Here is a 27,050-nt window from a genome sequence, read left to right on the forward strand (position 1 = left end):
CATTAGTGTAGACATAACCTTAGTCTGCTTAAACCTCACCCCTGCAAGCTCACATTTATCTGCTCACATTTTTTCAATTTTAATAATTCGACTTAGATGTGTGGAAGAAAAGATCTATTGCTACTCTTCATTACTCAGTTCATATCTGAACTGAAAACGACTGAAGAAATAGCCTTTTTGGTATATAAAATGAAATTCAGTGTGGTCAGTGCTGTTTCAGACCACACTGACTTTCATTTAATGGATAAAAACAGGTTAAATATTCTTTAAATAATCTAAATAGAAAGTCTTACAGGTATGGACTGATATGAGGGCGAAAGAATGATGATGGAATTTTCATTTCGAGGCAAACTATCACTTTAAACAGTAAACAAAAAATCTCTGTATTTTTTTTTCGTGATTCTCTGTAAAACACACACACACACACACACACACGCACACACTAACTCGCACACTCAAACTTGAGTTACAAATGAATATGATACCAGTGCATTCACCCACTCAGACGCTCTTCCCTCCCACTTCCACTGTGTTGCACGCGCACACACGCGCATATGCAGGATCCGAGCTTTCATCTTGCCCCTGGGCATATGCCTTTTCAGAGGGGCTGTCAGCACCAGTTTACCGTGATCAGCTACATCAAGCTCATCAGATCTGTCTGCGCACGCTGCCGGGCTTTGAGCTCAGCAGAACCAGCCCAAAGAACAGAGCTCCACCATAAATAACGGCATCCTTAGAGAGTTATGCAACACAAGGCGAATTAGATCCTGAGGTGACGACTTTGCGATAGAGAATAATGCACTCTGTCTGGTGTTTGCTTTCTGATTGATTTGTATTTGAAACAGCAGAGGAAGCGGCTGGTAAACTTAAGTTCACACCGGGGTGAACCTTAGACAAATTTGTTTATTTACGTTAGAAGGCAAGTACAGCTTTTGAATAGATTTTCATTGGTGAAAAGCCATCTGCAAAGAGAAGAAATGGCTAGATTTCAATTCCCACTGCCCATATTACAGTATGCTGTATAGAATGCAAAGTTGGGAATATGCTGTCCTCCTGATGTTCCTTTTGAGTTCAGAAATCGTAATATAGACATGATGTGTGTTCAGGTGGTTAGAATAAAATAGAAACAGAAGGAGAATGAGCTTTTTTCCCAGGTATGTTTACACATACAAGGAACTTGTTTTACTGGCAGAATAGAAATAGAAACATTATTTTAGTTTAACTTCTTTGTTGTTTTTATTACCTGATAAAGACAAAAGAGGGAGTTTAGCATTAGCTTAAGAAAATATATTTTTTTTAAATTTAAAAGTTTTGGGGTTGGTACAATTTTTTGTTTTTGAAAGAAGTCTCTTACGACCACCAAGACTGTATTTATTTATTTATTTATTTTACTGTATTATTATTAAAATACAGTAAAAACTGTAATATTGTGAAATATTTTTTACAATTTAAAATAACCAGTTTCCATATGAATGTAAAAACTGAATTTTCAGTGTCATTACTTCACGATTCAGAAATCATTCTAAAATGATTTCTGAATCTTATGATCAGTGCTAAAAACAGCTATGCTGCTTGTTATGGAAAAACTAAATTAATGCACTCTTATGAATGCAATCCTTGCATCTTTCCTAAATAAATAGATAAATCTATACTTTCCCAAAGTTTTAAAAGGTTGTGCATGTATTCATACGATGCCACAGGAAATGATGGGAAATGTAGTTTTGCCACACAAGCCTGTCATCTCATAAAATGCCTCAGAGAACGGTATTGTCTACCAAGATTTATCACAATCTTATTATGAATAATATCAATGAGCCTTCCATCATAATTAACATGCCCTCAACGCTGAAAGAAAATCCACAGCTTCTCATTGGTAATTATGACATTGTGGTGCCATTAATGAGTGTTCCTCTCATAAATATATCATTATTCCAACATAACCTAAAGGCAGTATTAGTGCTTTGCAGATTGTTGTTTGCTGAAATTGCTTGAATGGGAAATTAACATCTATGATTAAGTAAAACACTTTGGCACACTATCTTATCACATACTCAAAAGTGTGCACATTGTCATCTGCAAATGACGCGGAGAACACAGTTTTAGGGAATAAGAGAATGCAAATTGGAATGCAACCAGTATTGCTTTCTCTCAAAGGACTAACACAAGGAACAAGCACACACACTCACACACACATAAACACACACCCCTTTCTGTTCTCATCTGGTGCAGGTGCATATATTTATGGCCTACAGCGAAAACTGTGTGGTTTTTAATAATCGAAATCCTCCTCAGGTGTTTCATTTCAAAACTTTCGTTTGCATAATTATCTTATGTTGCATAACCCTCGTCTGATTTCACAGAGACATCTGTCATCGTTTCGCATTGCCTTTGCAGCGGAAGCTTGATTATTAATGTCTGCGATGCCTGTGATCTCACTAACGGTCCAGGCTCTGCTTTCTCACTCTTGATTCAAAGCGCCATGCTTTTGTTTGCAATGACTGTTCACGTATTCTTCTGTTGACCATTGTCACTCTCTTTTGTTTTGTTTTTTTTCTCCTCATCCCTCTTTCTTTTTGCATGTCCCTTGCACTGCCTGTGTTTGTTGTGGGCGAATGAAGAACTGGAATCATCGAGCTGTCACTCAAGTAGGCCTTTCATCTCAAAACTCGGCATTTGATTGATATGCTGTGCCTCAGGGCATCAATCAGTCATTGATGTAAACCAAAAGCAGTATTAGAGCATAGTGTATTATTTCATGTTTCTAATCAAATCGGTCAACAGAATCTTGTTTTAATGGATTTTTGTCATTTAAAATGTTTGTTTGGTGTGTATTAAACCGTATTGTCTGTTTGTGTGCTTGTCAGTGTGTGTAACTTTGAGAATGTGCTGATAGGGTGTATTAAGGAATATTTCAAAAATACTGTTATTATTTATTTACAGAATTCTTATACAAATTAGAAACATTTTTGGCCACTCTGATTTATACAACACTTAATGTGACTTCATCTTTTAAGATCCACATAGCCCAAAAAGCACCATAAAAGAAGTACTTTTTGGTGAAATTAAATTTTTTGGAGAACTATACCATTAATAAAGGATTTATACATACTGAGTAAAAATACCATCCAAAATGTCTTATCCCCAAATCTTTTATTTTTTAAAAAACGGCAAAATGTCTAAAATGAAAGCACCTAATTTCTTTTTCAGCGTCTCTTCGAAGAGAACTGATGAAATCACAAGAAGTGTTGTTTTTGTAAGATCTACCCAACTAAATAAAACATACACAATATTGGGTTATAGGGTGATTTTGACTTGAATATTTAAAACAAGTATTATACATATTTAATGTTACAGTTGTGGCCATTTCCCTAAAGCAAGTCTCTACTGTACTATTGATGTCATTGTGTGTATAGTAGTTTGTTTTATTGACATGCAGCGCACTCAAGAAAGCTCTTTTATTCATGAACATGTGCTCATAGTTCACCTAATAAGGAATATATAATATATAAGGCAACAATTCATCCAAATTCAAAATGAAGTCATTACTACGACTAGTAGTGCTTCAACTCCTCTTCTGTTATTCAGAATAAGGATCACAGAAATGCTGGTGACGAGAAAAAAAAAAATTCTACACTTTTAGAAAAAGATTGTACACTTAGGTTATTTTTGAATATATTCCAGGGTGTTTGTTCCGATCTGAGGAGTTCTTTGTTCTGGCTGCTTAGGTGCTGTTTCAGCTCTCTGTATTGTTGATTTCAGAGGGTTTGCTTGGCAGACGCCTGTGCATATTTATAAATGCAGAGAATCTGTGCTAAGAGAGACAATGCACTTTATTTAGACTCGAGAAAAAGTGTCTGAATCGCTTCGGCCCTATAATGTTTATTTTTGATTGATGGATGAAAACACCTTTTGCTGTATGTTTAATTATTATCTTTCTTTTTCTTCCACAGGGCATCAGTAGCTTGTTTAGTTCACTCAAGGTGGTTCGGCTGTTGCGTCTGGGCCGGGTCGCTCGCAAACTAGATCACTACATCGAGTACGGTGCAGCTGTTTTGGTTCTGCTGGTTTGCGTCTTTGGGCTGGCGGCTCACTGGCTGGCCTGCATCTGGTACAGCATTGGAGACTATGAGGTCATAGACGAGGAAAATAACAAAGTACGCCATGAGAGCTGGCTTTACATGCTGGGTGAGACAATCGGGACACCCTATCGCTTCAACGTCAGCGGTACAGGAAGATGGGAAGGTGGGCCTACAAAAGATTCAGTCTACATCACGTCTCTGTACTTCACCATGACCAGCCTGACCAGTATTGGCTTTGGAAATATCGCTCCAACCACAGATGGGGAGAAGATCTTCGCTGTGGCCATGATGATGATTGGATGTGAGTTGAAAAGCTTTATTTACTTATTTTTAAACACATGCATGAAAAAACATAGCGTTGACAAGTCTGTTTATCATATGAGAACTAGTAATTGTTGTGCTTGTAAGGACTAACTAGTAACTAGTAGTGTAACTAGTGCAGCTAGTTCAGCTAGCAGGTTCAGGGCCAAGTCTTAGTCCAGTTTATAGACTTTTTTTATTATTTACGTGCATATATTTATGTCTTGCGAATGTAAATGTGGTTTTGTGTGTCATTTGGGAGCAAAATCCGCTAGGTAAAGTTTTCTAACTGGCTAGCATAGAAAAAGGATTTAGCTACAGAAGGTACCGTAATATTTTCCAGTGTGAAATGATCAGTTTCTGATCATATTACCCCCCTCAATTGTGTTTTGATTCATTTGTGACCATTTTTGCTGACTGAGGCAGCTACATTTCATTTGGTTCTGAACAGTGATTTGTTACGAAGGCAGATGAGCTAAATAATGGAGCGTTGACTCTAGAGATGATGCCCGCAGGGTCATCCACAACGGGGTTCTCGCAGATCACACTGCCATTGAGCTGTGATTCACCACTCAGAGGAAAATGAGTCAGTTCCATTATATGTGCTATTAAACATGACCAGCTGCCAGTACGCTGTTATTTATATGGTGAAACTCCCTCGTGAGAGGCTTATTTTCAGAGTAAACATACATAGATGCTTTCTGGGCAAACAATCATACAGTGCAGAACATCACTCGGTTCAGAGGTGGGATCTAGAATTCATGTGTGAGATTTTGTTAGCAAAACAATTTAAATCAATTAACTAAACCTTTTTACCGTAGAACAAGAACAAGGCCGTTTTGTCACAATAAAGGAAAACATTTTTTTTTCTAGAGATTCATTTAGATCATTTAATGTATATTTTAATTAATTTCATCATTATCAAATTTCATGTATGGTTAATAAAATCTTAAAACGAACATCTGTTTTCATACTGTGCAGTGTAATGTGGCGATTTATTTTAGATAAACAGCTGATTTCAGTTTTTACTGCACATGCATTATTATTATATATATACAGTATTATTAGTATTATTCATTGATAGTTTGTGTTAGCTAAAGATGCATTTGTTAACTGTTATGTTAATTGTTATGTGCTTTGGAGTACGTTACATTGTCAATAAAAATGCATTATAAGCATTAATCGATTTAATGTCAATTCCAACATTTGCTAAAATGAACATAAATCAAAAGTTCTATTTAATAATATTATTCACTGGACATAGAATAAACATTAGGATTTTTATTTCATTACAAAATGTGTAAAAAACTCATTATTTAACATTAGTTTATTTATATTTATGCTATTTATACTACCTTATTATAAAGTTTTATTAATTATTTAGATACAATGTTATGAGATTGTAATAATTAGCAATACCCAGACTGGGAAAATAGTTAAAAAATGTTGATGACTCAGTTTGCACTGAACATTTCTGTACAATCATCCGTTTTCCGTAATTATAATGTGTAGATGGCCGCAGGAAACTCAAATCACATAATTACACAAGGAAAAAAAAATCTATGTAAATTTATAGCATGAACTAGCAATGAAGCTCACAGGCATTTCTTTTTCAAACTCATGTCACGTTGCATTACATAATAGTCTATAAGTCGTGTTTTATGCTCATTTAACAACCGTTGATGAAAATGTTTAACTGGCATCACATCGCAGTCTGTTCTCAAACGCTTCAAGGTAATGTAAACTTACAGGCTTTTGTTTCACAAGCGCATTTCAAATTTCTGAATCCTGCTGATGTTTCATCATGTTTATAGTGACAGTTTAAATCAGCGCCGAGTGTAAACACTTGATTGGAGCACCGTTTGCATCATTCTCAAGGGCTTTATACCACAGTCTAGAGAAGTTGTGAGCGAAATTAGTCTCTTCTTTTGAAACAAAACCAGAAGTGCAGATGCTGATTTCATGGGTTGCTCGGGGAACAAGGCTGGCAGCAGGTGCTGGAATGCCTGTTCTGTTGCCACGGCAACCGCTAGCTTGGGGCACGAGTTTAACGACTGATAGAAAATGTAAATCCGACTGAGACAGACTAACAGGTAGAGACACACATGCCTGGCTTGTTTTCCTCAGATATACCTTTCCGAAGCTCGCCTGCGTGCATGTGCTGATGTACACGTGCAGAGGTCTTTGAGCCGGTGACAAACATGTAGCAGCTTTCATCTTTCTCCTGCAGGAGTTTTTGTCAGCTAATGACTTCATACATATTAGATATGCGTTTATGAGGCTTGCACGCGCAAATTCATCGCAACACTGTGAAATATTCGCGCTTTGCCATGTTTGATTGATAGATTAACGTCCTCTTTCTCTAATTTCCTCGAGAGGTATTAATACTCCTCACGTGTTTTCACTGCATGTGCACAGGTTGCGATGTCACAAAACGGGCGAAGCCTTAGATTAGGATTATCGATTAGGTTTTAGCTTAGTTTAACATGATGTTTTAAGATTGATTTCTCTCAAAAGCTCTCTCAGTACACTTCAGTCAGGTTAGACGTTGTATTGAATTTAACATGGATAAAAATGGCTGTGAGGAAACAGACATTAAATAAAGTCTGTACAATGGCACACACTGTATAAAGGACATACATTACGTGTATTTAGTTTTTACAAATTACAGCTTTAAAGGGTTAATTTACCCCTAAAAGAAAATTATGTTATTACTAACTCACCCTAATGTCGTTCCAAACCCATAAGACCTTTGTCTATCTTCGGAACACAATTGAAGATATTTTTGGTGACAGTGGAGAGTCATCTGACCCTCCATATACAGCAACAAAACTGAAACGTTCCCAGGACCAACGCATACATTCCAGGTACATATGCATTTGTGATACTCTCTAAAATGGCAGAAGACGTAACTCGGGGGAGAAGAGTGTTTAGCTAAATTATGTTTTTCTTGGTTTTTTTGCACAAAAAAAATAATTCTAGTAGCGTTGCAAAACCGAAGTTGAGACACTGATGTCACGTGGACAGATTTACTGATGTATTTACATTTCATCAAAAATATCTTCATTTGTGTTCCAATGATGAACGAAGGTCTTATGGTTTGGAACATCATTAGCTTGAGTAATTAATGAAAGAATTTTGGGGTGAAGCCCATTTTGGGGTGAACTAACCCTTTTATTGTTTTTTGTTTGTTTTTTGTTCAGTGTGCTTCCTTTTTTATTCTATTCATGCTAGTTCAATTCATTACAGCCTAATTTTCCTAAAAATTCCCATCAAAAACAGGGCACTACCCTTACTAAGGTCTATTAAGCAGCTGTCTGAACAACTTGTAAACAACCAGCTACATTTTGCTTTTTTCCATGTAACATTTAGGTGCAGATAAATCTGAAATAGTCAGGACTACACTTACAAACCAGCATCCAGCAAATTGGTTACAGCAAATACCGCCACAGCTGTTCTCCATAAAACTTACAGACAAGAATCTCATTTAGTTAATACAGACAGCCTCAAACAGAACTCAGACATTCTCTAGAAAATCCAGTGTTCTCTGATGCAGGATCCAGGCCATGCTGCTGCAATAATGATGGAAGTTACCTAACTCAATACCTTTACCTCATTTACTCATAGACTGCAGTTATGAAGTTGACAGATTAAGTTTTTAAATTAACTCTGATATTTTAAAAATTATGCACTGAAGATTGAGCAGGCAGATGAAATAGTGTGTGGTGCTGTTTTAAGAGATGATAAATTTATCCTAAAAATTAAACAGAATAAAAATATAATAGAAATAAAAAAAAACAAAACAAAATAATTCTGCACAAAGAGTGACTTTGAGAGTTATGAGCTGAGTAAACTGGACAGAATATTCAATGCCCGTCACCGTCAGTATTAGAGTGAACTGAACGTGTCAGCCAGAAATGGGAAGCTAAAGCGCACCTGAATGGCTGATCCGTTCTTTATTGCCTAAGTGAATGTGAGCCTGTTTTCCAGTAGATTTGGTGCTTAATCAATTTACCTTGGCCAAATTCCCCGGCATCCTAACCTTTCAGCTGACATTGATACGGATTTACAGTGTTTGCAAACGTGGAGCGGAAAGAGATGTCACATGGTTCTTTGTAGGCAATGATGCAAGTTCAATTGGAAGCAGAGATGTCAAGATATTAAATATTCTGTCACATGTTCCTGTAATGGAGTCACAGCCACAGGGAATCTTTTGACAAGGACTCGTTTCATCTGTTCAGATACACTTTGTACACTTTCTTTACCCTCTTTTCTTCCCTCTCTTCTACCTCTTTCTCATTTACAGTTATAATCAAGGAACAAACCCAATAATAAAAGACCAACACCAAACTAATCTCAATAATAGTGACAACTACTGTTTTTTTATATATATATATATATATATATATATATATATATATATATATATATATATATATATATATATATATATATATAAGTAATGGAACAGTATATTGTAATGAAAAGGTAATGAAATATATCATATATACTATATATGTTGTTGCTATACTAGTTGAGCAAAAATAAACTGATAAGACACAGAGCTGTGGCTATTATTTATGAGTGTGCTACCTAATGAGGATAATTGGTGCTTCTGAACAAACAGATTAAATGTTGCTATCAGTCATGGCAATGGATGAGTTAGTAATGGCTGATTAGTGGAAGAGATCTGAATTTCTAGGGGTCAAAATTAGGACTGAATTGTTTGGTTTCAATTGTAAGATGTTTTCTTTTGAATTATAATTATGATGACTAGATAATTACATTTGAATGATTGACGAACACATTAATATTGAAGCCGAATTTTAGAGGTTTAATTACTTTTATATCATACACTTTAAGAAAAGTCTGTATGTTCTGTGTTAATATGCTTTCATTCCCTGCACTGGTTTTGAATTAGGCTTTGCATTGTGTTGTGCTTTAGGGTCGAAGGAAATATCTGTAAACTTAGGGGGCATTTGCATGATAGAATTTTCATCTAGAATCTCATTTACATGACAGTGGTGTTTTGAAATGCATGAAAATGGGTTTCAAAGTGCACATTTCTGAAACAGTAAGAAATTATTAAACTACAAAAATGCAAATTTGTAAAAACAGTGACGTCTTGCACATGCATAGACCTTAAATATGTTTGTGTAGTGTTTTTTTACAGCATGAGATGGCCAACCTCTGGCCTGACATAGATATTACGGCAGTTTTCAGTTTTTAGTACGTTGTCATGTAAACATTCCCTTAATTGCAAATGTACTGATTTTCAGATTTTTTTTTTTTTATGTTTTTCTTACAGGTATACTTTACCTGTAATGTATTTATACAGTCTCTGTATAAACTTTCTTTTGTAGATAATATCTACATTAGGCATCTATCTTAAAGCGCTACTTAACCCCAAAAATGAACATTTTCACATTAATCACCCCTGTGTCATTCCAAACCCATAAAAGCTTTGTTCATCTTCTGAACACAATTTAAGATATTTTGAATAAAAACTGGCAGTCTTGTCACTGTCCCATTCACTGCCAAACAATTACATCAAGGTGCAGAATAGTATAAAATACGTTGCCAGAATAGTCCATCTGCCATCAGTGGTTCAACCATAATGTTATGAAGCTATGAGAATACTTTTTGTATGGACAGAAAACAAAAATAACGACTTTATTCAATATTTATAATGTCACCATTATAATGTTGCCATTTGGTGAGCATCCGGTGGATGCACATAACGTACGTAGTGGAAAGATACGCTGTTTGTACACATACAAGATGTATCTTTCCATTGCGACTAACACAGAACAGCGTACCTAACTATGTTTGAACCACTGATGGCAGATGGAGCATTCAGACAATGTTTTTAACTTCACTTTTCTGCACTTTGACAGTGGTAATTGTTTGGCAGTCACAAGCCTCTCGGTTTTCATCAGAAATATCTTAAATTGTGTTCCAAAGACCTGGAACGACGTGGGGTGGAGTAACACTTTAAGTTGGAAAAGCTCCCTCTGACTTTCAAAATGTTCAACAGTCAAAATAATAAGTGACAGTGCTGATTTAATAATATTTGCATACTCTATTCAGAATCATTTCTGTATGGATTTTTTTTCTGTCATCTGTCTCTCCATTTAGCTGTCACATTACTGTGCGCAGCTGACTGAAAATATGACACGTGATGGATGCAGCATTTCATTTATACAAAACAACAGCCTAAAACCTCAACTTTAACAAACTTTAACACTATTCTATTTCTGCCGTTCAAGCACTGGTGTTTCCTAAAGAGTTCGAGTGATCATGATTTTGAGATTATGATTTGAACTCGAACATAAATGTTACTGTTCGTTAGCATCTTAATTCGAGTCTTAATTCGTGATCCTTCAGAAATTATGGTCAGGAGTAAGTTTTCACTATTTTAACTCGTTTTAAACAATGCTTTAATAATAAAATATTGGCATTGCAAAGGGGTGATACAAAAGAGAGGGGAGAGATGGAGGGAAGAGCCCAAGTATTATGCTGGCAGTACAATTAATCACCTGCTCTAATCAAATTACACTAACACAGGCTTATCTCCTCCACCCCGTGTTTTTCTTTGCTCTACCTCTCATTCTCTCTCGCCATCTCTGGCAGCAGCCCAGCTCAAGCAGACGGTGTGATGTGCGTGTCTTTTAGCGAAACAGTTTATTGCGAATGTGTCATGCCGAGACAATTGCCGCAGCACTTTTCTAATGAACGGAGCAGGTGTACAAACATCAGATCTACAAAACTTTGTGAAAAATGCATACGTTTTCACTAATGAGTCCTGCTTTACAGTACGATCTCAGGACAGTCCCCTTGGGGTTTAGTGCTGATTTTTGCTTCTCTTCTAATGACTTGAACTTGCATGTTTTATACCGAGCACACGGAAAAAGCATGTTGTTTGGTGGATTTAAGGCTGCTATATGAACGCAAGTAAGATTATTGTGGTTCTGTGCCATTGTTTCACCTCTAAATCACATGCTCGATATGCCGTTTCCTCGTTTGAATTGTTGTGTACTTCAGGAGGAACAGAATAACCCGAATGTGACTATTTTTAGAAAAGATGTTAAATTCATGAAACCTCAGCTTTAGCTGTGCTAAGGGGAACAGTAAATGAGAGTGTGAAAGAGAGAAACAGGGTGGATGGAGGAATTTTAGTGTGTCAATCACAAAGTTTTAGTGAGCAATTTAGTGTCCAGTAATACGCTCAATCACATCTTTCTCTGTCATAGTGAAACATTACAGAAGGGTATTGTAGAAGTGACTTTACTGACTGATATAATAAACAGTAAAAATTGCCTACACACTGTAAACCTCATGAACTGCCTTTTTTTACTTATAATGTAGAATAGGCTATTTTCTGTTCTCCCTTAAAGGGATAATTTTAATTATGTCATTAATTACTCACCTTTATGTTGTTTAAACTCGTAAGACCTTTGCTCGTCTTCAGAACACAGATTAAGATGTTTTGGATTTAATCTGAGACCTTTCTGATCCTCCCAAAGACAGCAAGGGTTCTTACACATTCAAGGCCCAGAAGAGTACAAAAAACATTGTCAAAGTATTCCATGTGACATTAGTGGTTCAATCGGAATGTTATGAAGCAACAAGAATACTTTTTGGCAGAAAAAAAACTAAATGTTTAATACTTTATTCAACATTTTCTTCTGTTACGCATCTGTTTTGGTGGCATGTTCATGAAAGCTGCCAATATGCATACATATACTGACATGACCCGGTGCATGACCCGGTCTTCCTACAAAAATGTGGCACACCGGGTTATGTCAGTAGCACCATACGTATGCATCATGGTGCTCTCATGAATGCACCTCCAAAACAAAGGCTGAAGATTAAAATCTTTATTTTGTAGAATTGCGCATTGCCTCTCTTAATATTTAGACTATATATGTGAATCAGGGGCTGAAGCTAAAATAGCAGCGATCTTCTTCTGTGGAGGCGGGGTTTAGCCACACTGTTACATCATAGAGTGTCACATTCCACAACCTGTCATGTTGGCAGATTTGCTTCAATATAAACTGTTTTTAGTCTAGAAAGAAAGTGTTTGTAGACCTTTTTCACATATATATTATATTTCAAATGACCCATTATGGCTTGAGGGTACATGTAGGGAGGATGCTTCGAACTTACGTTAGCAGTGTTTACATATGTATCTATGGTTACACTTGTGCTCACACAATAAAAAATACATTGCAGAGCAAAGACAAAACTGACAACACACAAAAGAGGAGGTTATTTCTGATATTAAACAAGGTCTCATGACTCTCAGCTTTCAAACGTCATTTTTAAATAAATTGAAATACAAATACCGGTTTGTGGCAATGTGTTGTGACAGATCACTGTATTGCCTCAGTTTAAACATGTGAACTGATCATCTATTCATATTTATTTAAAGCACGAAATGAATATAAATGAACATCAGAAGGAGCTTTATTTCAGTTGCAGAAGTTTAAGTGCACCAAAGTTAATCTACTCTTCTGTCTGATTTGAGGCTAAGGCTAGAAGGGATACAGCGGCGGCTATTGGTCTTTTTGCAGTAAAGGACCTGTCATAGATTAATGAGTTAGAAGATGACCTGAAGCAACTAGAGGATCTGCAATGAAAACAAATGAGCACACATCTGCATAAACAGATCCCGATCGGGGCAAAGTTCATGAGATTTTGTGCACAGAATGATAAGAACACACAGTTTAACAGTTTTTTAACATGAGTGCCGAAATCTATGCACATAGTGCCAAAAATGACAGGTTTTCTGGTACGCAAAAAACAAGTACTAAGGAATTCTTTAGCTTATTACCATTACTGTGGCAGCAAACGGAAATTCGAAGCATTCTACAGGAAGTCACTCACCACTGTGGAACCCTCCACGGAGAAGCGATGAAAAAAGGTCTATAGAGTTCTGTAACTTACAGGATGCATTTTTAATTTGAAGTATAATGACCTCTTTTATTTCAAAAGATCAATGGAAATTTGATTTCTTAATTCATGACCCCTTTAAAGGGACAGTTCATACAAGAATATGTGAGCAGAGTGGAGCGGCAACTATTTTTCATCTGAGCTCCGAGCATTTCGCAATCACTCCACTCCAGATTCGCTCCAGATTCAATCCACGGCTGAAGTATTTCAGTATGTTTGAAATATCACAGTTCTGCTCATAACGTATATTAGAACAAGAAAATAAAATAACAGGAGTGCCAATTATTTGAGCTACGCATCGCTGTATTTCTTACAGATTTACACTCACTAGAAACAGGATACAGATGAAATAGCACGTAAGATTACATTTCTTTAAATGCATTATGAGAGAGCGATTGCGTGAATAAGTGTTATACCTGTTTAAATCATATGCTTTCACCTCAAAATATTCAGTAGCTAGAAGGGCAAACTAGGACAGTATAACTTCCCTCTCAAATCATCATAGCCTTCACATTCTTTCTGGTTTGAGCGATCCTTCTCTATCACGCGAGCGAAATATGTTTAACATGTGAATTATTGCTTAATATGCAGTTATATTACGGGTCGCTGGCATGAATTGTACTTGTGATGGAGCGGTGGTGGAGCACGCTTGAAGCGAGTAAAAATCACGACTGCTCCTCGCTCCATTCAAAATCACACGGCTCCACTTCACTTACATATTCTGGCTCATACAAAAGTTACAATTCTGCTATCATTTACTCAGCCCTCATGGTATTCCAAAAACCATGAAACACAAAAGGAATTTGTGAAGAATAGAAACAAAAGAAACATTCTTTTCATAATAATGAAAATGATTAAAGACCGGGTCTGTCAAGCTTTATAATAACAAAACACCATAAAAGATTCATAAAAGGTCAAAATTGAATTCATTATTCACTTAGATCATATTTCCATATTGATGAGCTTTTATTACACAAGTAGCCTTGTCTAATTTGTGATTGAAACATTGAGGCAAATCTTTTAATGATTTGACGGATTCAGTTAAAAAGAGATTTGAATTGATCTGTTTCTCAGTCAGTTGTCCGATTCCAGGGATATGAAATTTTGTTCAGCTGAATTTTATTACTAAAGCACTGTTTTGGTTTTAAAAATTAAACGTCAGTAACATATAATCGTGTGATAAGAACTACGGATCAGATCATTCCATCAAGAGCTGCCTAGACAAATCATGCACACTGCAGAAAATGCATTTCTAGTTTAGATTTTTTTAGCGTTTTCAGACAAAATAATCCCAAAATTCTTAAATTAAGATGAATTAAATTAAATTAATTACTTTTCACAAAAATTAAGAAGGAAACAAGCAAAATAATCTGCCAATGGGATTATTTTGCTTAACCCGTTGGGAGATTATTTTTCTTGCAAAAAAAAAAAAAAAAAAAAAAAAAAAAGACAAATAGTTTTTGCTTATCTAGAAAATCCTTCTCTATTTAGAAACTGCTAGATGTTTTGGCTGGAAACCAGACAAAAAAACTAAGCTAGAAAAGCATTTTTTTGCAGTGCGGTCTGAAATAACAAACTAATTACAATCTCAAGAAATACTAACACTCTCTCTCTCTCTCTCTCTCTCTATCTCTGTCACACTTACATGATTAAAGAGTGTACATCAGCTGTGTTAATGTAAGGGGAGGGTGTGTAATGAGCTGCCTGGCTCACTTATTTGTTCATTTGTTAATGAACATTCGGCCACCTCTCTAATGAAAAACAGATGTGAGTGTGTGCGTTTGATTCGACGGGACACTTCATTTTGAACCGTAAAAGCAGTTTAAGTTTGCTGGGTGAACAAATGCCCACCCTGTGACCTCACATATTGATCCATCTGGACGTGTCGGTGTCCTATGCGTGGTGTCAGAATGTCTAGGATGTGTGTGTGTGTGTGTGTGTGTGTGTGTGCATGTGTTCAGTAGGACAGTCTCTGTCAGCTTCGTTCCATGTTCTTGTCACCCTGGAGCCAAATCTGTCCCCGGATCAGCAAAGACTGTCAAACTGCATATCTGTACATCACCGCCATCTCACACACAAGACTCTTACACTCCAATAATAATGGCTGGGGTCCCAGAAAACTGCAGCTGGATAGATGACAAATACTGAGAAGCCTTCAGCTTTTTTAAAAAAAAACATCGGCATCTGGAAGTGTGCACGATATTCTAATATTCCAGCAATATGCATGCTAATAAGCAACTAGTTAAGAGACCAAAGCATTACCAAACTTTTTTATGTTCATTTTTCTTAATATATCTGGGCAAGGGCAATGTCTCTTGTGTTCATGAGACAGACATGGATGTAGAGAAATGGTAGCTTTTAATTCTTATCTGAAGGTATTTATGAGGGGATTCACACACACGTACACATGCACACACACACACCTAGAGTCCATATATGCGTAATTAGATTTTCTCCTGTGTGCAGAGCCATTACAGGCCAGCTAAAACAGTTTAAAAGAGACAATCACTCGCCTTTATTGAATCTTCTTCCTTCTGTCCTGTGCTTTCACTCATTTACAATTCACTTTGTCATTTATTATTATCGTCATCTCTGTCTCCCTCTCTCCTGGAGCTGGTAACTTATGGAACAACATTTTTCGTGTAGCTTTTGACACTGTAGTATACTGTATATATACCAGTCAAGGCTTGGGGTTGTTAGGATATTGTACATTTGAAAGAAGTATTTTATACTCACAAAGGCTGCATTTATTTGTTCAGTGAAAAATACAGTGAATAATACTTTAATAGAACTGTTTTCTTTTTTGGTATGTTAGTGTAATTACTTCTACAATGGCAAAGGTGAATTGTTAATATGCCGGTTTGGTGCTTAAGAAACATTTCTTCCTATTATCGGTATTGAAAAAATGTGTGCAACGTAATATTTTCTTCTAATATAAATCTTAACATATCTCTGTCACAATTTAATGCATCCTTGTGGAATATAAGTATTAATTTCTTTCAAATAATATTTTGTCACACTAAATCCAATATATTAGTCATATATAGAAATAAAAATGTGTTATTTAGTTTTTATAATGTTTTTTTTTCTTTCTGCACAAATACGTGTTATTCTTTAATTAAATAAATGCATTTAAGTCTTCAGTTATTCTTAAATTTTTGAACACTAATATACTAATTTTTTATTTTTTTTACATGGTTCTGTTCCTCTGTGTTGTCATTTAATCAAAAGTTTCTTTCTCTCTTTCTTTATCTTTCCTTCAGCTCTCCTCTACGCCACCATCTTTGGAAACGTGACAACTATCTTCCAGCAGATGTATGCTAACACAAACCGCTATCACGAGATGCTGAACAGCGTGCGGGACTTTCTCAAGCTGTACCAGGTGCCCAAAGGCTTGAGCGAGAGGGTTATGGATTACATCGCCTCCACGTGGTCCATGTCCCACGGTATTGACACCGAAAAGGTGAACACCCTGTGTGCCCAACTCCAATTACCCAGCATGCAACTCTGGACACCCTCGTGTGTGTGTGTGTGTGGGGTTATTCAGTCCTGCTCTGAAACGTTTGTGTGAGTGCGTCTAGCTAAGTATTTTTAAACATTAGTGTGATTCTTTAGCAAGACGCTTTCTCGCGATGTGTGTTTAGACTCGTCCTGTCGTTTATACGCAAACCGCAGGAGGGGAACAGCATGACTCTGTGGATATGAAGTCCCCGTTGGGCGGACATTGTCAGAATGTTCCAGCTGTCTCTTTCTCTCTCTCTTTCTCTCGTGATTTAGCCGTCTCATCACACAGACTCACACTGTTCTCCCCAGAGCCAAGCTCCATGTCTCCGTGACAACCACATGCAGAAAGGGAGATGCTCTGGAAAAGTGAGGGGCTGCTGGGAATGGCAGCTCGGGGACATGTCACACGCTAATGTGCTCAGATTCACACATGCACACCGGCACGCGAGTCTTGTACCTCTGTCCCTCTGTGTCGGCCTCCCAGTATGCTTCACTGGCGTGACAGTAAACTGAAATCTGTATTGTGCGAGACAGAAAATAAAAAATGCTAATTTTTATAAAAAATAGAAAAATAATAACTGTGGCTGTCAGTGTTAATTTAGTGCTATTAATATTTAATTAATGTGTATTATATTAAAAAAAAAATCTAATAATGCCCCCCGGCTAAAAATAATCAAATTTTACATCAAAGCAATGCATTTAGCAGCTGAATGTTACACTCTTAATAAATTAATAAATTATAAACAGTAATTATAATTATTATTTTTAGAATTGGAATCTAACTATTTTGATCATGATAACTCACATAAATTTTAGTTGGTTAATGGATATGATATGGGTATGTAAATGTATTTGGTCTCGGCGGACTACATATGGTGCGATAAGCATAAATAAACCCCATAGTGCAGGTGGAGCTGGGGGAGGTGGAGGGATTCAGAGGAATTCTGAATTATTATTATTAACATATTAGCTGTTTATTTGTACATATTAAGCTAATATTTTGCATGATCAAATTCTACATCCCTAAGCCTACCCAATACTTAAAATTAACAACTACCTTACTATTAATAAGCAACAAATTAGGAGTTTATTGAGGCAAAAGTAATAGTTAATGGTTTGTGCATAGCAAGAATTAGACCTTAAAATAAAATGATCGAAATTGCTAAAGTGGATATTAAAGTTGTTTAGTGTATATAATCTAGTCTTTTGCTTGTTGCCATTTGTATGTATGAAATTTACAGTATGTGTTTACATAGCACGCCAAGCGCTTTTTAGCTCATGATCAAGACATGACCCCTTTAAGTCAAATGAAGTTGCGGCAGAATTGCCACTTATATGTGTTATATCTCTCTCTCATTACAGGTTTTGCAGATCTGTCCTAAAGACATGCGCGCTGATATATGCGTGCACCTGAACAGGAAGGTTTTCAAGGAACATCCTGCTTTCCGTTTAGCCAGTGACGGCTGTTTGCGGGCTTTGGCCATGGAGTTCCAGACCATCCACTGCGCTCCAGGCGATCTTATCTACCACGCGGGCGAGAGCGTGGACAGCCTGTGTTTTGTGGTGTCAGGGTCACTGGAGGTCATCCAAGACGACGAGGTGGTCGCCATTCTGGGTAAGAGGAAAACAGAGACAGAGAAATAGATCTGGATCTGAATTAATGAGTATTGACTAGGATCGTGGAGTTGCACTCCAACAGCTGACTAGATTAGTGAGGTCAAACGGTTTTGTATTTACTACGTTTTTAACAGTAGTGTAAGCCGTTAGACAGTTTGCCCACTAAGTATTTTGACTTCTAGATTTTGAACAGCTTTAATTTTGACACCACAGGGCTTAAGTCTGCTTCAGCTGTTACTGTATTCAAAACTAATTTCCTCTACAGACTCACTGACATGAAGACAGCATCCCTCTGTCTTGGGTTTAGTTCCCTGTGGGAGGATTATGTGCACCCACAGAGCTTCTATGTGATCATATTTCTTGACTGACACACACAGGCTGTCACACCCACTCCTCCGCACTGTGCTATCCCTCTCCTTTTTGTTTATTCCCACATCCTGTATCCTCTTTGATCAACGTGTCCAACTCTTTCTCTTCCTCTGTGCGTAAAACATTCAGAGAACATCAATAAAATAAAACCAAGTTGAAGTTTTGAGCATAAAGCGTGTTGAATTATGCAAAATATGGCCTAAGCCGATGATAAAAAGTAACAATAAAATGATATTTGAAAAGTAATTTTACTACAGTATGTTGTAAGATGTTTTTAAGGCCTCCTATAAATATGAGTTTATCCTTTTCTGGCAATAATTGAGTTAGAAGCCTTCTAGCTTGCTTGCTGTAGACATCTTTTATATTATGCAAAAAAAAAATCTCTGCAGCGCATTGAACTAGGAAAGTGTATACCACAACATTAAGTGCCTATTTTTAAAAAAATTTTTTTGTTATAATGCTATAAAAATGTCATAATGCTATAAATGATGTAATATTCTCTTGTGTCTGCTGTATATTGTCTCATTCATTCAATAAAATGAAAACCTTCCCCTAAGAATACCAATTTTGATATTACAGCAAAAACAATAGCAAATATATACATATCAAATAGTTGCAAATGCTACAATAATGAAATAAGATGTTGTGTAGTACTTTTTTATTTAGTAGTGTTTTCTGAGACTCTATATTTAATTATTAAAGTAAATAAAATTAAATAAATCATGAATATTCATTAATGAATAAATAAATAAAAGTGTAGTGAGTGACCTTTTCTTACCCATTTAAGTGTTTAATTAACCTTAATAATATATTATACCGTATACTGTGAGCCCTAATGCATAGATCTCATATTTTGATACAAATACATATTTTCCTGCTTGTTGTTACTGTTCATATAAGTATTTTTCTTAGTATCGACCAGACATCCCTAAAAAGAATAAACTAAAGCAAACCATTTTAAGTCAGACATGTGACTCATGGATGTATACAGCCCATGATATACTGCAGCATCTGTCATTTCTAACATCTATCTGTCTCACAACACAAAAAAGACTAGGCTGCTTCGCCTCGTGAAGCCACAGAGCTGAGCATCTAATGGCCGTATTTTTCTCTGTTGACAAACTAACAATGCTTTGCTAAATTTGGCTCTCTGCCGTGGCTGTTAAACTGATTTAGGATCAGTCTGAAAGGCCACAAATGTTCTCTCATGCTTCCAAAATTTGAACCCACACACACACACACACACAGCTCAGACCACTAAGACAGAATAAAAAGGTTTATCGATCTGACCGCTTGCATCTTGAGAGGGTGGATTGAGCGAAACTTTGGGTCAGAGGTCAGTACGCTGTGACCTGTAGATCTATAATGACACTGCTGCTCTACTACACATATCATGGACTCTCTCTTTTAGTTCACTTCCACTTAAAAATACAACAGAGTATAGCGATAGTGCCTTTGTTTTGGGTGTTTATTCCTCCTTACAAATTTAAAACTCCAAAACAATCACTTATTGAATCTGTAATGTCTGCAGAATCTGTATTCTAGAACATTTACTGAGACGCAGAAGAACCATAAATAATTTATCTGAGTGGACATTTTGGCTCTGTAACCCTGTTCATCCTAGATGTGAGCAGATGGAGATGGATGGACAAGACTTGCATTTGTTGATTTCAGTAATGTATTGAGGGAATATGCCTCTTCATCATTTCTCCTCTGTCATACGCGCTTATAATACAGTATGTAGAGCTAAACCCTAAGTGATTTACCCAGTCATAATGGAAATGTGTTTTTGCCAGGATATTACAGTGAATAAATTTTTAACAGTGCTTTCAACTGCTTGCATCTTCTGATCTGTGTTAGCGGTGGAGTTTTACACAAGCTGAATTTCACACCAATAAAATCAGTGCACATGATCTGTCTAGTGTAATCTGAGACAGAGAGGAAAGACAAAACAGAGAGATCATTTGCAGTTTTTTATTGCTGCAAACATGACTTCAGTCAACAGCGTCACATGTTATTTAGACAAGTCACGTTTCTCAATAAATGTACCAATCTGGCCTGTTAGTGTGAATAAGAAAGTGTCTGTGTTTCTCCTCAGGTAAAGGTGATGTGTTTGGGGATGTGTTCTGGAAGGAGGTGACGCTAGCTCAGGCATGTGCTAATGTGAGAGCGCTAACATATTGTGACCTGCACGTGATCAAACGGGACGCGCTTCAGAAAGTCCTAGAGTTCTACACCGCCTTCTCCAACCACTTCTCACGAAACCTCTTGCTTACGTACAACCTGCGCAAACGGGTGAGTGATTGCCACTTTCTTTCAGTACTCTTTTATTTTCCGCTGACCCATGTCAAACGGCATGCTTAAGCAGAATTTTCACGACACCCACATTAACAGGTTACTATATTCAAACTTCACAACACAGCATGAGCTGAGCTGGAAGTGGATTGTAGCATGCTGAACTTGTGTGAAAAGATAAATACAGCTCCCGAATCTATTTATCAGCATGCTCACATATATCAACACATATAGCGAAAATCAGAGTAAATCCAGATGATTTCAGCAGTTTAAGTATTTAGTATTGAAGTACTGATACTGGTAAATATCTGGTTTATACTCCAACATAGTAGGTAGTATTACAACTTTAAAGGCTAAAAGTTTGTCATCATTGACTCTATATATACTTAACATTTCAAATCCTTATGAATTATTATTCTCTGCAAAACACAAAAATATATTTTTAATAATGTTATTAATCAAAAAGTTTCAGTTCAGATTTTCATTGTATTTATTTGTCGATACAGTGGAAGTCAATGGAAACCGAAACATCTTTGCTAACATTCTTTGAAATATCTTTTTTTGTGTTCTTTCAAAATAAGTTTGGAATGACATAATGATGAGTAAATGGTTTCAGACCTTTTGGGTAGATAGCATTAACGTCTTTAATGCCACTGGTCCTAAAGAAGGGACTTGAATGTGATTCATTGGCCAAAAAAGAGAAAACGTGAAATAAAATTAATGAGAAATTGGATCACTGATATCACTTGCCAGAAATCACTTTATATGTTTAGTAGAAAAAACCCTCAGAACCCTGCAGTCAAGCAATGCTTTGCTTGAAAAAGGCCTTACACAATCTGTTAAAAGGAGAGGTTTAAGTGTGTGTAAGTTTCAGTAGAAGTGCCAGTACAAACAATTGAGGAAACAACGTGATAATTAACATTTATGTGTGTGCGAGCTGTTAATTTAAAAAGTTTTGTTGAATTGAAGAACTGTGTACCATTCATCTAACTGAAAGTAAAGAGAAAGAGATCAATAGAACGGCTTTACCATTCAATCACAGAGAAAGACAGAAAAAGAGAGAAATGGTCTGATCAACAACACAAACAACACTAAACTGAGTGTTTAATTGGATGGGAATGACTGAAAGGTGGATTAAGGGATTAAAAGACATCTTTTCAAATCCTTTTTTTTCAATTCTATGGGCTTTAATTGGAGAGGATAGTATAGAAATGACAGGAAATGATAAAACTAGCTGGTTTGCCTGGCCACATTGCTGACTGTCCCTCATTGTTTTGACGTTGCAAAAAAAAACATTAACTCGTGCGTTCTCACATCAAATCACATTCAAATTAACTGTAACACTCCATAAACCAGATCTTCAAGTAATTATCCTACCCATAAATTCCTTCACAGTTCATAATAAAGACAGCTGTCAGTGTGATAAAATGGCTCTCAGTGTATCTAAATTTTGGATCTCTGCCCTGCGTGAGTTCTGTTTCTCAGTGGAACTGGGTCTGAGGAGGAGGCTAATAATAGCTCAGCGAGCGACTGCCTCTTTATTGGAACGGCTTGCACTGTATAGTTATATTTATCCATACGGGTTAAATATAACTAGCATATACCTCAGCAAACACTTTCATGCTGAAGCCAGGACTAAATCATTTTACATAATCCATCCGCTGCATAAATATATACTGTTTAACATGTTAATAGCACAGGTGAGAGCTTCACTCAATAATCTCTCTTTTGAGCTTTTCACACCTAAACTTGTTTGTAATGGATTTTTGTCATGTTTGCATCACTTATTGGATGGATCTTTACCTCAACACTATGGTTTTGTTAGCTATAATGGTCTGCTCTCAAACAATACATTTAAATACGAAAAGGCAAAATACGGTTATATTAATGCCTCTCAGACACCGTTGCCAAGTGGGAGCCTTTAATTAGCCCATGTCTCCATGAATTACTCATGATGTTTACCATTTGATTGTGACCCAGATAGGAAAAAAAAAACTTGTTATACATGGAAAAAAAATATGTCGTAGGAAGACTACATATGTTATATTTCTTCACAAATTCCTTATTAAACAACAGACTTTATACAGTGGTCAAACGAGCCGTTTTGGCCTAGATAAAACAGCAGCAGCATACACAGAGTACATATTGCAGTCTATTTGTGATTGGGACTGTTTTCCTACTTTTAATGTATGCATGAGTCCTCATTCCTAACCACAGAACTCCCAAATGCAATGTTGAGAGCGTTCAGAAGAGTCGCTTATTCCGAAACCCCAAAGAAGTATTCTGGGTTGAATTTAAGCACAAAATAACCTCTAATGACAATAAAATACAATTATTTTTTTCTTATTTTTAAGTAATGCATGAATCAAAGTGTTCATATTGAGCATTTAAGAACACCAATCATGTACTTGAATTACAGTACAAATATTTTATTTATAAGGAAATATTGCAGAAAAAAAACAAGTTCTCCTTTTGAATTTTACTGTAGTAAAAACAGTTTAGCATAAAGGCCAGTTCTCAGTACCTTACTATTAATAATCAGCCAATTAAGAGTCTATTGAGGCAAAAGTCAAAGATTCATCAGTTCAAATAAAAAGGAATTAATATATATGTAAAAAATTAAACATTAACCTTTAGAATGCAGTGAATTAAAAGAAAATATTCTGATACACTAACAAAGTAAAAATACTGTTACTGTCCACCACTATTGACATTACACACTGTCACTTGACTTTAACTTGTATTGATTTGGAAAATTACTTTAACATTAACAAGTTCCGGAGACTTCTAAAGTAGTCAGTATTATCAACAAACAAACTTTGTACCAAAACAGAAGCACAATACTTTTTTGGAAACCAACAGTACTTGCTGGAGGTTAAATATTAAAGATGATCTCCTGAGTTTATGCACAACAAGGCGCATAGCACCAGTTTTGGCATCTTTCTATATGAAATCTGAACAATCTAACTCCCGTGATGCTAACACAGCACATACAGTACATCTGTCTTCTGTCACAACTGCATAAATAAGTGCTTAAACGATTCATCCAATTTGTTTCTGTGCATGTTTGTGGTTGCCATGGTAACGCGGCAAAAATCCTCTTTATCTCAATGCTGCAGTGTCAAGAGTTATTTTAGCTTTGATTAAGGTTCGGTTTTTGCAGCTGTAATGGGTAAAACACAGACATTCATGCGCACAAAAGACATTCACACCCTTCAAGACGCATTAATGTGTGTGCAAAGAGGAATTTGTGTGTTTGCCGCTGTAATTGAATTGCTGTCAAAAGTCATGAGTGGTAAAAGGTCAGATGTGTATCACTGTCAACACAGTCATTTACTCAATATGTCCCATCATGACCCTGTGTGTGTTTGCTAGGTGTGAGTGAATCAGTCATCGCCGAGGGATCAGATTCTGTGAGGTTGTGATGAGTGTGGTAAATCTGATCTTAGATCAGTGACAAAACCAATCCGTCAGCATGAAGCACTGTGAAAGCACACGGGGTGAACTCACTAAACAGCAGTATTTCAGCTCAAAGACCTGCGGCTTATTCACTGACCAAGTACTTTATCTTAAAACAACCATCGGTCTTTTAATTCTGTTTTCCTAGTAAAATAATTGACCCTTTCCTGACATAAGCTTAAGAGTAAACTCAGAGTTCTCAGGAAAGTGCAACAAAGCAGGTACGCAAACACGCTGATTAAAATAAGCATCCATCTGTGGTTAATAATAGTTATAATCTATTCAGCACAGCGCCTCATAAGTCACTTGGTTTGAACGTGTACGGATCGTTCCGGCTTATTCCTCTGACTCAGACTTTGGTGCATAGTTAAATTAGGCAGTGATTAATTAAGGGATGTGAGGCAAGAACATGAGCGTTTTATTAATGTATGTGTGTTGTATGTCACTATATTGAATTTTAATGTTATTGACAGTATTTTATGCTCATCAAGGCTGCATTTATTAACAATAATATTGTGAAAAAATACGGTAATTAAATTTTTATATTAATGTATTTTAAAATTAATTTATCCCTGAGATAAGAGGATGAGATTTTCTTCAATCTCAGATGATCTTTAGAAATCATTCTAATGGTGCTAAAATCATTTTATTGTTTGAAATAGTTGCAGACTAATATTTATGTTAAAACTGCTACTTTTTTGCTGAATAGAAAGTTTCACTTTTGAGCAATTTAATGCATTATTGCTGAATAAAATTGATTTCATTAAAAAAAAAATCTTACTAAGCACCAGTTTTTAAAAAATAAAGTGCCGTTGTTGCAATCAGTTTATTTTAGCTGTACATATCAATAAAGATGACTTTTTTTAATGTAGCTAAAATAGTTTGCAACCACTTAACTTTGAAAAAAAAATCAAGTATAATTTTTTTTCAGTTTATCACGTCACATCACACTTCCAGCATTGCTGCCACAAAAAAATGTGCACACTCGGCTGCATTAAAAAAAATCAGGAAAATCATAAATGACAAAATACATAACATGATTTGTACGTCTTGTGCCTCATAACAAATATTTAATTCAATTTAAAGAGCAGTCGCTGAACTGCAAAGTATGCAACGTCAATCTCATAATTGACTAATTTTAAGCATGAATTAAACATGAGATTGTAACTTTTACTGCAGACGGTGTAAATGGAGGTTTAGTGAGAAGTAAAAGAGAGAAAAGTAAAGCAGGACTGTGCTGTGAGGTAGGGTAGTTGTGTATGCTTTCATTTCAGAGTATTACAGTGTTATGGGAATTTTTTCTGCTTCAATGTGCACACAGGCGGCTTTTAGTTTGAATTATGAAACAGTGGAGATGTGAGTGCTCCCTCTCGCCCCGCTGTCTTTCACCGTCCCCACCTTCCCCTCGTTTTTACCGTTCCATCCCCAGACTAACACCTCCAACATCACACACACATTTTGAACCCTTTGAGCGCTACAGAATGAGTTTCCCTGTTTGATGATGATATATTTAGGGGGAGAAAAGCAAAAGCAGAATACACAAGAGGGCCGTGCGTGTGCGGGAGTGCGAGGGACGCACGGCAACAGAAGGATTCTAACAATACACCATTAGGAATCTCTGTGTGAGCATATAATACCACCCTCCTTGTACACGCAGACACGCACACACCTTTGTATAACGCTTCAGCTTTTGTTATGTAATCCTTCTCTGCACGTCTGTCCTTTCTCTGCCTCGTATATCCTTCAAGGACGAGCATTTACAAAACACCAGAAACAATAGCATGGGTGCAGACAGCCTCAACGTTTACATTTAAGTACTGAGATCATTCTTTCAGAGTGTTTTGTGATTTAAAGGAGCATTATGTGATAGGAATACAATTTAAAGTTTCAGAAGATCATTAGGACCTCCCTCACACTTTTTATAAAAAGTGTGTTGTGCGTCATTTTGACCAATAAAGAATTTTCCTTTCCATGAAAATATAAGTGAAAGACTAACTGACTTGCATGACATAACAACAACAACAAAAAAGTCTACAAAAAGAAGCATTGTAATTTTTCATTTCTTGCCACTTCCAAAAAAAAAATACAAAACCTGTGATTACTAAAAGCAAACCAATTGACAAAAACATTAAAAAGAACATAATGAGATAGCTGCATGCATTTTTTTTTTTAATTATTCACTGAACACACTAAGTTAGGTAAAAGATTTGCAGCACATCACAACTGATGCACGTACAGTAGAGTCTTTAAAGAAGTTTGTTCCAAGCACAAAAAGCAAAACTATATGAAATATGTATGGCTGATTGTGTGTCAAGATGTAAAAAAAAAATGCTCCATATGAAGAACAATGTGTTTTATTGTTTTAAATGGCCAAATTTGTTTGTTTTACAAACTGAAAGACTGGTTAAAATGATTTTGTGAAAATAAAAATCACATCACAGAAGCTGTTGTTTCAGTTTAAGTGATAAATCA

General features: G+C 36.2%; 1 protein-coding gene across 4 annotated transcripts in view; it reads left to right on the plus strand.

The window, feature by feature from the left end:
* Positions 1-27,050, plus strand: part of kcnh1a (potassium voltage-gated channel, subfamily H (eag-related), member 1a) — a 45,369-nt gene that overhangs the window by 10,857 nt on the left and 7,462 nt on the right. For 2 of the 4 annotated variants that reach the window (XM_043263096.1, XM_043263099.1), the window contains 5 exons: positions 2,619-2,645; positions 3,951-4,380; positions 16,598-16,797; positions 18,201-18,453; positions 20,923-21,119. In XM_043263096.1, the coding sequence (XP_043119031.1) occupies positions 2,619-2,645; positions 3,951-4,380; positions 16,598-16,797; positions 18,201-18,453; positions 20,923-21,119 (1,107 nt within the window). The remainder of the gene's footprint in view (positions 1-2,618; positions 2,646-3,950; positions 4,381-16,597; positions 16,798-18,200; positions 18,454-20,922; positions 21,120-27,050) is intronic. The other 2 variants (XM_043263098.1, XM_043263100.1) reach the window with 1 other exon arrangement.

This window comes from Puntigrus tetrazona, chromosome 17, assembly GCF_018831695.1.
Source record: "Puntigrus tetrazona isolate hp1 chromosome 17, ASM1883169v1, whole genome shotgun sequence".
NCBI classification, from domain to species: domain Eukaryota; kingdom Metazoa; phylum Chordata; class Actinopteri; order Cypriniformes; family Cyprinidae; genus Puntigrus; species Puntigrus tetrazona.